We start from the raw sequence: 16,691 nt of genomic DNA on the forward strand, positions 1-16,691 counted from the left end.
TATCTGACTCTCAAATACTTTTTAAAAACTCTTTAAAGCTGAACATGCCACTGTTGCCATTAGAAAGTGACACCTATGTCTCACTATATTTAAATAGGCAAGACAATGAAAATTGTCCACTAATTCTAATGAACAACAAGTTGAGAGGCACTTGGAACATATTATGCTATTAAAAGAAAACCTTTAAGAACCATACCAAGTCCTTAATAGCATCCTCTTCATCTCCACTGGAGGTACTGGAATCATCACTGATGTACTGCTTGCCTGGCAGAAAGAGTGGTCCCCCTTTCTTGCCCCTTTCCATCAAAAGGTTCTCCAGACTGTATGTTTGAATTAAATTCTGAAGAAAAAATGTCAGATTTATTTACTCATCATGAGATAATTCAAAAAAAGTCCAGACTCTTTTATTAGAATAGAAATGAAATATAAAAATGAGCTTATATGAACAAATTGATAATTACCTCTTATTAGTGCAGTCATTTATTAATTGAATGGTTACTGCAACCTATTTGTTGTGGAATGCTTACAAACCTTGTGCAAGGACATTTATGAATAAAGTTTCATAAACACAGCGTACCTTGAACCTGGAGGTACACAGAAAGTTAAATGCTAAAGTCTGTAAGTATGCTACATCAAAATGAGCAGCAAATTTGCAGTAAAGTTTGAATCAAATATTTTATTTTACAGATTTAACTGAAGCAACATATATACCTAACTTCAAACAACATTTTTTGTGAAAATGGGAACCTTTATACAGAGATGAGCATTTCTGTGGGTCGATGATTTCGTTTTTGTGGGTTTCAATGACACTTTCAACACATTATTACACTGTGCTAAGAAGTAAAGGAAGATATATTTATTTTTTGTATCTTTTTTGTTCATGTAAATACACTCACCTGCATGACTGCATTGAAGAAGCATGTGTTGCCCAAATTACTCAGCCCCTGCAAGTATTCAAGTTTACAATTTTCAACGCACAATTTACAGTGTTTAATAAGACAATTTCCAACTGGTTAAATCTAACCATGCATTTTCATGTCGTGCACTGGATATTTTGATGCTCCATAATTAGTACTCCATTTATTATTTTCTTTTAGATGCAAATGCCTTTCAATTAGATTTGCAAAATTTTTAAACACTTTAGATGCTCAACACTCACATCAATTCAAGACTACAGTTTTCATTCATAGAATATCTAATTTAGACTGCATATTAGCAGAGGATATAAAAAAATTGTTGACACTGAGCATTTTGTTCTGATAAAAAACAATAGTACAATAACTTAGTCTTGGGACACTATAGAAGTTTTTACACCCTTGATTAATTCAAGATAAATTTTTTTATGAAATAATAAAGCAGGACATGAGATCACAGCCCTTTAAGAACCATACAATAAGTTAAGGAACCTTGAAAACTCTCGTTTCATAACTTGCAGATTGGTGTGTTCTCTCAGCTGTAATGTTATTTTAAAAATTAAAAGAAAAACAACTTTCTGCTTGTTGAGAGGCTAACTCTGTCAAGGAACAGATGGGATTGTTATAAATCATGCTATATAAATTAAGTGGAAAACAATTAATGATAAGTATATTTAATCATATTTTCGTCTTGTTTTTATTTGAAATAGATAATTTCCTTGAGCAATGACATGCATTTAGCATTACCCTTAAGTTATAACAGCATTAACAATAAATTCTCCATTTAATATTGTCACTTTATACATTACTGCATTAACATTGCTGAAAATCAACAGTATTTGCATTGTTTTCCACCTTGAAAATGTAAACAACTAATTTCAATATGGAACCAGTAACACACAATGAAATAATGACAGGTACTGTATATACTCATGTGTGAGTCCAACTGCATGCAAACTGCACAGACCAAATCTGTCATCGCAGAATGCAGATCTATGTTGTTTGATGTTTGACTCGACTTATAAGCATGTACATACGGTATCTAATTATTAATGCAGCAACAATTTGTTTTGATATAAGAATGTGACAAGGTACAACATTTTGAATAAAGCTAAATTTTTAGGAATAAACAAGGTTATAAGTGACGCTAAGCACAATATACACTGTAAGTACTATAAACAATATAGCTCTATTTTAGGTCTCACATTGTTAGTGCTATACAATATGTGAAGAATGAAGTCTTTAGGTCAATTAAATTTATTTGAATGTCATATTGGACAATCAGAAAATACGCATAAAAATAAGAACAAAAAAGCAACCAGAGTGTTTTTTGACAAGGTAACTGAACAAGAGCTGACAAGTGCTGTGTAATGTTTGGTGATCTAGCCAACTGTATCTCCAAATTTGTGTGCAAGTGTTCAGACAAAGAAAATGTTATATTTGTTATGTCGATATATCTTCGGACACAAAAATCATTTATTATTGTTTAAGTGCTCTAAAACTTAAATTCATTATGGCACTTTAAATGAGAAATCTGGTTCCATACCATTACTTTCTGGCTTAATGATACACTGGAACCTTTACTCCCTTTTAAGATATCAGCACTGGAAGATGCAGTAGGACCTGCTGTATTTCGGGCTACAACAGAGAAAACAAAAAAGGTAGTACAGTATCTACTGAATGTACAACTTCTATACAATTTTAGACAAACTTCTAAATTAAACAAATTAAAATAAATTTCATTTGTGAAGCTTTAAACATTTAAAGAGTAAATCCAACCTTTAAACTTGGCATTTAATTAATTAGAGTTCATTTCAATGCTAATGTTGTTCCAATTCTTAAAGTTATGACTAATCTGATGACCAAAATTGAATTATCATATGTGAAGACAAACTTAATTAACTCCCATTTTCTTCCACTGACTTTGCACTGGCAAATATCACTAGTGATAATGGGTAGAATGTAAACATTTCTTATTTCAGCCTATATTCCTCAGATTGCTTCTTTATTTTTACACGTAATAAATTCATTTCATATTCTAGTTATTAAGTTAAATATTAGTTATATAAAATATATATATACATTATAATTTCGGGTATATAATATCTTCTTCACAATTTATTTATACAAAATCATTATGGACACATCTTCTCTAGCCAAGGTTCCAATATGATAAACCTATATACACCTTGGCAGATCGAACAGATATTTTAGTGCTTTGTCCTAGCAACATATATTGGATTTCATGAGTTACCTCCCTTAGAATGTAATGCCAACTAACCAATAGTGTGTGACAGCGGTGCATTGTACATCTGCCAAAAATGATGGAGACAACTGTGTGTGTGTGTGATTAGGATTTTTAATGTAGCTTTAACAATTTTTCAGTCATACTGCTATGATGTCTGCAGTGTGGCAGTTTTATAGTGATGTCCAGCACTGGGGAATCATGCCACAGACATGTAGCATGATGTCCCACCCAGTCACATTATCCTGACACCAGGCTGACCAGTCCTAACACTAACCTCTTAATGATGAGCGCCAAGCGAGGCACCTGTTAGAATAATTTTTGTAAGTCTTTGGTATGACTCGGCTGGGGGTCGAACCTACAACCTTGTGCTTCAGAGACGGACGCTTTAACCACTAGGCCACCAGAGTGGTGATGGAGACAACTGACTTAAAAATGTTTAACATAGAAAGTATGACTACATGCCAGAGTGAAGCCATGACATGTTTATCTGAGTCAAAGGTATTTGCATAAACACGGATTGGCAGTGGAAAATTGTTTATTTATCAGTCCATTCAAGTTGTGTGCTCCCCTTGTCTCAATCATATAGGATTCCTCCCAGGCAACTAAGTATTTTGTTCCCTGAATACATCTGGCTTTTGATTTTGCAATATTTATTTTTGTTTACCTCCAGGTGGGTCCTGTGCTCCTACTCCTGCCAACTTTTTAAGATGTTCCATGCATTCTACAAGCCGCTTGCTGCGGTCAACTGGAATCTCGGCATTGCATTCAGAGCACCTAAATGTTAATACACAAGTTTTCAAAATTCTGACAGAATTAAGCAAGTCACACATGTTTACATAATAAATCTTAAAATTTGTTGCCTCATATTGTCTGATGGGTGATCAACGTGTGATTTCTTTAGAGTACGATGTCACAACTAATAAACAATGAATACTCTGGATTTAAACTCAGAAACTTTGAATACAAGATTCTAACAACACAGGAATAGATCTGATGGTCAAAATATATATGCACACCTTTCTCTTAAGTTTCCTTTCATTCTGAAATCATTTCTGTTATTACCTGATCTTTGGTTCTAAACGTTTAGTGCAAAAAGGACAATATTTCTGTAAACAAATTTCACCTTACCAAGCCATCCAGGTGGTGGTATTGATGATCAGAGAATGGGAATTGGACCGTGGGGTTTCAAAATGTTTCAATGCATGTTTCTCAGTGGAGTTCTTGTCACAGCCCTGAATCAGAGAATAAAAACCAATTTCTAGAGTAAAATATGCTCTTTGATAACACTTAGAAACCAATTTTTAGAGTAATATATATTCTGGGGTATAACACAATCATAATATAGTGGGAGTACATTCACCAATACGCAAAACTGAGCTCTCACAAGCTAATTAGGAGACTGAAGTGTGCCCAATATCACTCATGTGAACCACTGACAATGTCAACTTGTAAATGTTAACTCACACATATATGGAAACTGTTGGGGAAAGGAAAAGCATGGAGTACTTACATGTATGACTGAATAAAAATGCTTAAAATCTAATCCAATCATCTGGATATAAATTGCAAATATGCCATCAAAATTTTAACCTCGAGTGGTATTACTTAATCATGGTAATATGGTTTTCATGAAGAAAAAATCCCAAAGATAACAATATATATATATATACAAGATCAAACAGGAGTCCCTCAATGGGACTGATGCACAACTGTCCAAAACATAATGTCCTGGAATACAAGATCAGACCAATTCTTTGTAACTCCCAAGTGTTGAAACCATCTCTGATATTCTTGAAAGATTGTTGTTGTTGTTGTTGTAGGGTTTAATGCCATTTTTCAGCATATGATTGGCTATACATGGCGGCCAGTATTAATGGTGGAGGAAGAACCCAGGAAAACCCCGGGAAGAACCACAGACCAACAAGAAGCTACTGGAAAGCTTTCTCACATACACACATTGGCTCAATCTGAGACTCAAACCCACGCAGACAGAGGTGAGATGGCAATGATCCATAACGGAGGGCGCTTTAGACCACTCGGCCACCCTATTCTTTAAAGATGAAACAAATTTAAAATTTGCCACTGTAGTGGCCATATTGGAGTTAAGATTGCCACCATTTTCAGCTAGGACAAACTAAATATTTTTAGATGTCCTTGGGTGAAAACTTATTGACAATACAACCATCCATTCTGGTGAAGTAGTGTGATGTGGGCCATTATGGCAGCCATACTGGATGTAAGAATGGCACATTTGCATTTAGAAACAGCTAGATATCATAAAAAATCTTTTGGTTAAAACCCTTTGTTAATACGGCCAGCGATTCAGGAGGAGTAGCAATTACCAGATTTTCAAGATAGCCACTTTGGCAGCCCTATTTTATGCCCAAGCAGTATCTAGACTCTTTTGGTCTACGAACCAAAAGCTGAATGTGCAACTTTTTATGTATCAACTGACTCCACTATGGAACATGCTTGACATGTGCACCAAGTTGAGAAGAAATTCCTTTAAACATTGGAAAGTTATTTCCACTGAATTCTTTGTTGCCTCAAACCACAAATTTACAGCCAGAATGAAATATTAGTCACATATAATAATGAAGTGCCCACCTCCACTTCATACTGTGTGTCATTCCTAGATATCAACAAAGCTATTTTATAAATTGTCAATTATGAAATCTGGCAGAAAATATTTACTTTAACGAATGGGGACCTAAAAAAATTTCTACCACTCTTACTTCAAAGTGTTAACACCGCAGTTGTCACAAAGTATTGATGATGCATCTTTATGAATAGTGTTTTCAAGAAGATATCATAAACAATTACTTTAATAATAGAGAAAAGGAACATCAAATGTCAACAAATGTATTAGATAATTTCTGACATCAGGAAATTAGCTTCTTATACTAAGAAATGAACCAATTTATTATTACATTTACAAGAAAATTATATCCCCACTGGATATGCCAGATATTATACAAAACGAGCGAGTCTAGTCATCCTTTGTAAGTACAGCTCTCCCTCATTAAAAAGAGTTTACTACCACCAACTGCATCATGTACTGGGGATCGTTTCACAAACACTGGCATAACTTACACACAAAGTAGGAAGTAACGCACGCCATAACTTACACAAAGTAAGGGGGAGAAGTGTACAAATAATTTTAAACTATTATCCTCATCCTGCTATCTTTGGGGACTGGAACAATTCTAATTTTAGAATTCAAGTGCAGTTTGTATCATTTTCTCCATCACACGACTGTTAAATATGATTGAAATGGCAGCATTTTTCACTACAAATTCTACTTCATAAAGTAACTTTCACATATCTGGTTTAAAAAAAATGCAAACTTCAATGCTACATACTACATAGTTAGAATGAAGATGAGAAATAAACAAAAGACAGTACATATAGAGTTTGGATTTTTGCATTTTTTTTAAACGTAGCTTGAACAATTTTCCATTCATATCACTACGATGTCTGCAGTGTGGCAGTTTATAGTGATGTCTAGCACTGGGGCATCATGCCACAGACATGTAGCATGATGTCCCACCCAGTCATATTATCCTGATACCAGGCTGACCAGTCCTAACACTAACCTCTTAATGCTGAGCCCAAGCAAGGCAGCAGTTAGTACCATTTTTATAAGTCTTTGGTATGACACAGCCAGGGATTGAACCCATGACCTCCCGCATCCGAGGCGGACAATCTAACCACTAGACCACCAGAGCATTACAGATAGACATAGATATTCTTTGTTTGGTTGTCTTTTTATGTCAGTGCAATACATAAAGACCATATCATGTCAAGGCAAGTAAAGTGCCTTGCCCTGGGGCAAACCATCACAACGTAGGTTAATCTAGTGATCGGATTTGAACCCAAACCCAGGACACTATCAACAGTCACCACTGATCTAGATGAATATACTGAAAAATAGAAGTAATTCACAAATGCATCTTTATCAGGTGGATTTTTCACTCATAAAAAGATTGTTTTTGATAACATAATATGCTGCTATCATGAAAAGTTTTGTTGGCTAGCTAACTAGCTAGTCAATACATGAAAACGAGATGATGAGTAAAACAGGTGATAAAGGTGCATGTATTAACATTTAAATTTGATTTGGAGATATCAGAAACTGAGAGAATTGTTTGCTCATATTAAGATTCATTATGTAATACATTATGTAAGATACGTTATATACAGCACAGGCAGTACAGGGGGAAGCTAAACCCCCAAAGTCTCAATAAATTCTTAGTAGTAAAAGCAGGGACTGGTATACTGCCCCAACAGTAACATTGTTAAGTAATTACCTGATTTCCACACTGCAGACAGACCCATATGGTGGGGTCTGATGCTTCCATCAAATTGTCAGACCCGGTGGCCCCTTCAGTGATGTCTTCATAGACCAGGTCTGTTTTCTTGGAGCATGATGCTTCTTTGGCACATCCCTATAAAAGCAACAGATAGAGAATTTGAATCATACACTGCACAGACATTCTACAAATGCAACATGAGGTATCAATTCCAATTCTGATCCATTAGCCCTGCAAGGAAAATGTCTATAATGAATTTAGTTTTTCAAAGAAAAGATCAGGATTACAAAAACTTTCTCCTACCCAACAAAAGAATCTGAGCTGCCCATCATCTTTGCTAGACCACAGGTCATCGATCCACTTCAACCCATGGCACATTAAGCTAGCTAAAACAGTATCTATTGCTCTGCAATCTTGTTGGATATAACTGAAAGAAACTGATCTAGTCAGACCTCTCATTATATTTCAAATGGAAGACTGATGGAAATAACCATTGCAGCCTCAGTACCGAATGCCACATGCAAGTTTCTCCAACTTAAACATTTAAAGCAACTATTAACACATTAACCCCTGGCAACGAGTTAATGTGGCAGGAAGTAGTAGCCTACTGCCGAGCACTGTAGCGTCAAGGTCATGCATGATACACTAAAGTGGGTGGTATTATAGAAAGGTAGACAGATGTAGCTCTACAATGATACCAAATAATCTGGAAGTTCTAGTTGCACTACAAAATACAGAGGGAAAAACCTCATTTATTGGACTCGATTTTTTCCCACCCATAATTCGCCCATGGACTGAATCTGATTTTATGTCTGGACTTTAGACTTTTTGGTCTCAGATCTAAGGCAGACCAGTATGAATTGCAAACAGACGCAATTTTTCAAAAAGTAGGATAAGCTGGGCATTTGGAATAAAGTGCAGTCTTGATATGAAAATAATGGGTCCGTTAAGCAAAGATAAAAAAATAAAAAAGAACTCCAACTTTACCCTTCTGCTCATGCGCGAACCAAACAGCCAATGAAAAATGACATTTCTAACACAACTAAGCATTAGGTTATTGGAAAATCACCTGGAAGTTGATAGAAATAGCTTTCAAAATGTATTTCCTACTCGAATTTCAGGCAAAAACTTCCAGGGGTTAATGTGTTAATGGGTGCATTTTGATGACATCACCAAATTTGAATATTCCTTGCATATTTAATCACATGTGCATCATCAATGCACATAAATTACAAATGTAGCCATTCCTTGATGATTTGTAAAAAAAATTAAAAATCCTTGTTAACACATTAACCCCTGGCGACGAGTTAACGTGACAGGAGGTAGTAGCCTACTGCCGAGTTTTGTAGAGTCAAGGTCATGCATGATACACTAAAGTGGGTTGTGTTATAGAAAGGTAGACAGATGTAGCTCTACAATGATACCAAATAATCTGGAAGTTCTAGTTGCACTACAAAATACAGAGGGAAAAATCTCAATTTTTGGACCCAAATTTTTCCCACCCAAAAATTCGCTCATGGTTGGTATGAACTGCAAACAGACAGACGAATCTTTGCAAAAAGTAGGATAAGATGGGCATTTGGAATAAAGAGTGGTCTCAATATGAAAATAATGGATCCATTAAGCAAAAATAAAAAATAGAAAAGAACTCCAACTTTTACCCTTTTGCTCATGCACGAGCCAAATAGCCAATGAAAAACGATGTTTCTAACACAACTAGGCATTAGGCAATTGGAAAATCACCTGGATGTTGATGTCTTAGGATATATTCAGAAATAGCTTTCAAAATGTGTTTCCTACTCGAATTTCAGGCGAAAATGACAAAAACATCCTGGGGTTAATGTGTTAATAAGCAACTGTTAATTTCAAGGACATATAACAAGATCTCTCATTAGTAAATCTATTTTATTAGCTATGAACAGGGAAAGTGGGCACTTGTTCAGAACACCATTTCAGGCAGTTAAATATGCCAGGGGTTGACGTGGATTAATGGCCCAGTAGCTTGGTTAGAGTACTGTATTCCCCTAATGCATGGGACATAATGTATACTGTGTACTTTGCCTTATCAGAGACTTGTAACATTGATGATAGAGAAATTTGTCACTGACAATTAAATATTCCTGAACTGGGCTTATGCCTTATCCATAGCGTTATCATTCAGTATTAGCAAAAAGTCTGTGTTATCAGCAATGAAAGTTGGTGCTGAACAAGGAATGAGTCAAGCAAATTTAGTTTAGGTTTTTTCTTTGCGTTCTGTCATTTGAGACCCCAAAGAATGATCAGTTTGGTTCAGTTTATTGTTTTACAACAGAGCTGCACAACCAGGTTATATAGTGCAGAGGTAAATGGAGCAAAGTGTCTTTCTGATGGACACACTACGATAGCCAACGCAAGCAGATCCAATGGAAGGATTCAAACTCACTTTTTCTTTTGGTTCCAAATTATGTAAACTAACCACTAACCCACAGTAGTCCCTTCCTAAAGATTGAGAGACTAGAATGTAATCGATGATTACACAGCTCACCGCAACCAAGTCTTAAGCAGTCTCCACCAGCTATCATAAACACTACTTACTATGCAGAAAATAAGTTCAGACTAAAGTAATCATGACAAATTGTTGACCATGTTCCTAATAAAAGAATTTCACAATTTTAGCTTGTAAATATTTTACAATTCAAAACTTAAACTTATAATCAGCACTATATAGCCCAACCCTCTCTATGCTCATCTACCAATCTAGCTACTGTGACATTTTTTTTAAAACAAGAACATTTATTCCTTTGACATCACTGTAGAGGTACTACAATGAGCTGGAAAGTCAGGGAATAATGTTGTTTTTGTATTATTTTTTTTAAGTTCTAAAATAAGTTTGAGAAGATATTTTGTTATATTGTGGACACCTAGAAGCCATAATTTTGTGGGTTAAAGTCAAGCTTTGAGTAACCTTGGAATGCTAGCAAGTGGTACATGCATAGTTCATGCACCATACAAATTTCCTTGATAAACCAATATACACAAGGCCTCACATAATAAGTAGCATGCCATTCTTCCATCTAACACCTATACTTATTCATATGTACAATACACAAATTTCCTACTGAAGGTAACCTATCATAATATCCAATGTATAGTCATACACATCAAGAAAGCTTACCAATGAATAGACATTTATACTTACTTCCAACTGCATTGAATAGGACACAATGTATATAGAAGAATCCCTATGGTGATAAAAACAATTTTTTACCCATATTAATAAAGCATAAATGTAGGCCACTGTGACCATTTTTGGCTTTAATGGTTTAATACCAACTGAGAGGCACCAATGTATCAAGATTTATGTCACCCAATAAATGAGCAATGACACCAAAACTGAAACAAAACCACACAAGTAGGAAACATTGGTCACAGAATCCCTCTTTGTAAAAGATTATATAACTAGTCAAGATGCATTCACTCGAGTTTCATGACTCTGAGGACAATAGTATGAACATAGTATGCCACAAACTCATGCTGTCATGAGTTAAATGCTAAAGCTTAATCTAAGCCAGCACAAAATGGAATATAGGTCACAACTCACATGTTCTGCTGTAAGGGGGTCTTAAAGTACCAGTGATGTAGATCATCATCAATTTCTCTATGAACAGTGCCTGAGAACTAAACATCAAATGCAAAATTTAACCCAAGTCAATGGGCATCAAGGATGGGTCATAATGACCTACTACTGAAACGAAGGTGTAGTGGTCATCAAGATGTACACTTCGTCAAGTTTAAGAAATACAGATTGGGCAAAATGTATGTAACATGCAAAAAGTTCATATGTCTTGAATGGAATGGATAACTTCACCCAAGCTGGTAAAATGTGAAATGTATGTCACAGTGACACTCTGTATAGGTGTAGTACAAAGATATGTACACAATTATCTATAGTTTGTTAAGCACAGCATTGTGAATGATATGAGTCTGTTTTTCAAAGAAATTTCACATCAACATCTGAAATGAAGCTAAAATTATAGAATTCATTTTGTGCATGAATGATTTAAACATAATTCATATTGACGTACAGCATACAGTTAATCTGATACATGATGAAACAATATGAACTGTGTGCATGTAATTTACCATCCACAAGAGTAAAAAAATTTACTGCAAAGAAATGAAAGGGGGAAACTACATTATGGATGAATTTAGCCGAACAGGAAAGGACTTTTCCAAAGATCCTAGCAGCATCGAACATTTTTATGTAAACAGATCACCTGGTTTTAGATTATATTTAATAAAAAGCGTTACACTCTATGTCGATTCAAAGGGTACTGATATTGTTTGTTCATGAAACAAATTAGTTACTTTTAGCTACATTGAATGATGCTAACCTGAAAATTCACTGAGCTATAGATGTGGATATCATTCATGATATTATGCATGATTTCACCCAAACCAGTAAAATGTGAAATGAGGGTTAATTTTTTATCAGTGTGGTACTAAAAGAGATGCATACAATCATTTAGTGCGAGTCCAACATGAACACAGCTTGAGAAATACACATAAAACACAAAAATGAACCAGTCAGTGAAACATAAAATATAGGCCACAGTACTCTACTTTTGTGATGAACATGTAGTACTCATCAAGATGAATTCTATCATCAACCTTCATTATTCCAGGTATAACAGTATATTTTGCACAAAACATGAGCTAAATTCCAAAACTTAAACCAAGAATGTACAGCTAATGTACATTACATGCAAATTTAACTCCTACCAGAAGGGGGTTGGTGCTATGAAACAAACTCCAGACTGTTGCTAGAACCTAGAAGAAAAGAGCGAGATTAAGTGTGGCTGTACAGACTTCAGTTAGTAAAATGGTACTTCTCTATTTTGCAGATGTTAAATAATGAGACAATATTGGGTGGGGGGGATAAAGTTGTGATACTTACCTGTTGCTATAGCATAGCTGATACTTTTCTGAGAGAAAAAGAACCCAACCATATGACAAACACTGGATTGTTCCTTTATTGCAGAACCCTAACTTAGAGGGACATCAGTACAGGGTTGGAAGAGGTAATCTGGCGATAGTAAAAGTTAGGTATTACATAGTTTAACCCCACCCACATTTCATTTTAATATCAGTAGTACTGTACCTGCTGCTACTGCATAACTGAATTTGTCCATTTGGTGTGAGTCTTAAAATCCCAAAACTGCCAAATAAAAACAAACACAAGAAATACTCACCCTCAATGAAGAGTAGGAGACTACTGCAAGATGAAATCCACATAGGCATAGGACACTTTCTGAGCAATGATGATTGGGCCCAGTGAGAAAATGACTTCACACTGGTGGGCTAATAAGCTAAGAGGAGGAAAAGGAAAAAAATAGTGTGAAAGAAAAGAAACACAACTTTGATTACATCGTCCAAAGATGAAGGAGTTAGGTTGACCCATGATGCAGCATCTGCTTAAATGTCATGGGCTTTAATTCCAGGAAAATCCATGAGCAGAAGGCCAGAGACTGGTCATTTAACACTGCTTCCACTGCATCTTTCTGATAAAGGGAGGGAACCTCTTCTTGTATGTGCACAAAATTTAACTGGTGGAAGAAAATGGGGGACCTTACTAGGAGGGATATCCTGAAAGCAGGTAAGTGTCTTTTATGATAGAAATGACCCAGCATAAATGTCAGAGCAGTAGGCATAGCGTTTCCTGTGTTATCACTTCCTGTACCTTACCACTAACTAATAACGGCGATTCAAAGATTCTCAATGGAATGCTAAGGAATGGTGGGACTTGAGTGATGATGAAATGACAGGTGTCTCATCTCACCTAATCTAATTTGCAAGAGGCTGTCAAAGTACCAGCCACAGAAGGGTGTGCAGCCTCAATAATTATCTTGGCAATCCTAGTCACAGATTCCTAGGTATAATCATTGCCTGCTTTTTGGCAAGCCGGAAAATAGCAACTGATGCTAGATCCAACACGAAGATGTTGCCACAATATTATGAGCAAGCTTCGAGGTAGCATGAAAGACACTCCTGACCACCTTGTACAACAAAAGGGAGGTCATATTCACCATTGCAGTGTTCTTATCTAGCATCATAAGCTTGATCGTACAAGCATCCAAATGTGTTTTACACCAGCATGATGAAAAAGTCACAAGTATTTGGCTTTCAGAAAACAATGCTTTAAAACTTCGCAGCTCACAGGGTTTTTCGACAGACGGTCTGAAATTTACTTTATTTCTGTTGACTGTGACTGTAGAGAGAAGGGAGGAAAGTTTTGCTCATGTGCCAAGACCACTGTGACCTTAACCTGATAGGCCTGACTTGCAGTTGGCAGTGGCAGGCATTTGGAAGCCGGTAACACTGAGTATGTTCCATAGTTGAATCTGAGTTTGTTATGGGTAACCCCATACTCACTATGCAAATAAGTACATCAAGGCCAAAGTCTATGTCCCTATAAAACATCCTTAGCAGTAAAGAAAAGGCATTAACACCATCCCAAAATGTATCATAGTAAAGCTCACAAGGATGAGCCATATATAAATTACTAGCCAGTTGAAAAATTAAGTTCTAATGTATGGATGGGCTAACACTATGATGAACTGAATTGTCAGGTCAACTGCCAACTGGCCGGCATACATGGCTCCCAGCTGGATGATTGGCTTCAGAATCACTTGTGCAGAAGGTGTGGCAAAACAAATTGATTGGTCACTTTGATATACCATGGAACTACCAACCAGTATGTGGCATGGCTAGTGAACCTGATCAATCTCAGGCCACCAGACAATAGGTACTGCTGGCCGGATGGATGGACTGGCTTGTCAGCATCCAGAAAGGCATTATGCAAGAATGTTGAAATGGATTATCAAGATCTGACCAAACCCCATGCACACAGACTATCAGGCCCAAAGGCCATGCTTAGATATATCAGGGGACCAGTGCCCACTGCGCTGCCTAGATATGGGTGACACTCCCCAATAAGCTCAAAATTAGCTAACCAAGGAGATTTGTAACTGAGATACAAGTAAAACCTGTCCTGAATTTAGCAAATGTATAATTGTTTCCTGCACTAGTCAATGCATCTGCAGCTCTAATAGCATCTGGGAAGAATCCAAGAATGACACTCCTCTACCTCTTCTTCCTCATCTTCTGCTGACGTTATAGTCATAGATATCCATGTACGTCTAATTTTGGATGATGGAGGTACCATGGTGAAGAACCTCACCATGCTTGCAACAATATTTGTCTTGAAACAACAGGAAATGTGTATATTCTGGGCATGCAAATAACAACAAACATACCAACAATACTATGTTAAAGCACCAGGTCAGAATAACCAAAGTCCACATATGTAAAACATTCACATCAATACTGATTAGAAGTTAAAAAAATAATGAATACCATACCATCCTCTAATATACCAAAATTCTTCTAAGATATTCACAGATTTTCGAGTTATCTTCAGCACAAAGTTTAAAGTACTGTAGCAGAAGCTTACAACTGATGCCACCTAACAGTGGCCAATGGGAGGTATTGAGGAAGTAATTTTAACTTTTCAGGACAGTTGTATTAGGGAGTTAGCAGAGTTTATTTTCGCAAATCAATGAATGTATTGAAAAGAGAGAAGACAAAAAAAAAAACACAACCAGGAAATAATTTACACTAAAGACAAAGCAATTGAAACAGAAGTAATAAACTAGAGGAAGAACAAAAATTACAGTTTTGAAAGTTTTTGGTCTACAACAATTACACTGCATAATCTACTTACTGAACACTGTCCAAACTCCTGTTTCTGCAGGCTCTTTTTCATAGCATTGAAACTAATGGACTTATTCACATGTGCACATCCACAAGCTGAAACAGGACAGAAATTAGAGGTGACTATTGTCCAACAGATGACAATACAGCTGAACTACATAGTGATTTTTGTCTTTACCCACTCAATTAATATAAAAGCAAGATTTAATATAAGCTGTGATAACTGGCATCAGTACAGGTTTAGTCTTGTATATTTCTTCGTACAGGCAATAGTTTCACTGGGAAACTGTAATGCACCTTTTCTTGTTGTCTTTAATTATAATGAAGTGCTGCAAAGACAACTGGAATGCTATTATTTGCAAAATATGGTGAATCTGTGCCTATACAAGCAGTTGCAAACTTTTAGAATTTGATTTATATGTAGATATCAAATCAGATGAATGTACCTGACAGAATATCTTTCCAATTACACTAAATTCTTTGTATATCTGGCCAATTACATTAAATTCTTGTATATCTGGCCAATTACATTAAATTCTTGTATTATTACAGTAACAAAAAAACTGTATATAATTATTGTTTTTCACTATGCAAAAGGTTCACTGTAAATGGATTTTGCAGCAAATGGTAAACCCAACTTAAAAAAAGTTTATTTCCTCATTAAATTTACAATGGCACATAAATAAATTTTATGATCACAAGAATGAAATGTTCTGAGATAATCTCCGAGTGCTTTTGCAAAAATGAACTGTACAGATAATCACCTTGTGCCAATGAAAATGAAGATCACTGACAATCACCTTGTGCCAATGAAAATGAAGATCACTGACAATCACCTTGTGCCAATGAAAATGAAGATCACTGACAATCTCCTTGTGCTAATAAACGCAAGAAATTATGCTAAATGACTGGAGACATCTAGTATCCTTATATGAAGTACAATCAAATGCAAAATAACTGATTTTGAATAACACTCATACCTGTAGTTTCATCTGAGGAGTCAGATGCCTCATTCTCCTTACTCTTTCGAAACTTGTGCTTGTTCTTCTTTCCCATACTTCTATACGAACTTGCAACTTCTGTTTCATCAATTACTCTCATTGAGAATGTAGCAACAGGCTCAAACTGCAAAAAAATATGTATATGACTCATTATGTGAGTTTTGTGATAAATTAAAGTTATCCATCACATCCAAAAGGAGTGGGCAGCATGGGTGACCGTCTGGTATGTCAAGTTGGTGCAGGGAGTAGCAGTACCATTTCAAGGAGCATATTCTCTTATTCTGAGGATGGGGGCATCAAAAGTAATGGTTGCCCAGGGCACAATGTCATCCAGTGCAAACTTGTGATGAACCCAACTTTAAGATCAGTTTCCTTATGAGGGCACTTGAAATAGAATAAAACTACTTTCAAAGGCATAGCTACTGGTGGTTGGGCTGCAATCACAAAACTGTTCATAGTATTT

General features: G+C 35.9%; 1 protein-coding gene across 5 annotated transcripts in view; it reads right to left on the reverse strand.

Moving 5' to 3' along the window:
• LOC149786238 (ubiquitin carboxyl-terminal hydrolase 45-like) overlaps window positions 1–16,691 on the reverse strand; it is an 86,552-nt gene that overhangs the window by 50,083 nt on the left and 19,778 nt on the right. For all 5 annotated transcript variants that reach the window (XR_016424892.1, XM_089976609.1, XM_089976611.1 and 2 more), the window contains 8 exons: window positions 16,208–16,352; window positions 15,238–15,323; window positions 7,473–7,610; window positions 4,291–4,394; window positions 3,827–3,936; window positions 2,461–2,552; window positions 897–944; window positions 197–340 (listed from right to left, as the gene is read on the reverse strand). Coding sequence is in view for 4 of the 5 variants with exons in the window: in XM_089976609.1 (XP_089832735.1) it covers window positions 197–340; window positions 897–944; window positions 2,461–2,552; window positions 3,827–3,936; window positions 4,291–4,394; window positions 7,473–7,610; window positions 15,238–15,323; window positions 16,208–16,328 (843 nt within the window). In the remaining variant the exon portion in view is untranslated. The remainder of the gene's footprint in view (window positions 1–196; window positions 341–896; window positions 945–2,460; window positions 2,553–3,826; window positions 3,937–4,290; window positions 4,395–7,472; window positions 7,611–15,237; window positions 15,324–16,207; window positions 16,353–16,691) is intronic.

The sequence above is a fragment of the Sinohyriopsis cumingii genome, chromosome 12 (genome assembly GCF_028554795.1).
Source record: "Sinohyriopsis cumingii isolate HCF-2022 chromosome 12, ASM2855479v2, whole genome shotgun sequence".
Classification (NCBI taxonomy): Eukaryota; Metazoa; Mollusca; class Bivalvia; order Unionida; family Unionidae; genus Sinohyriopsis; species Sinohyriopsis cumingii.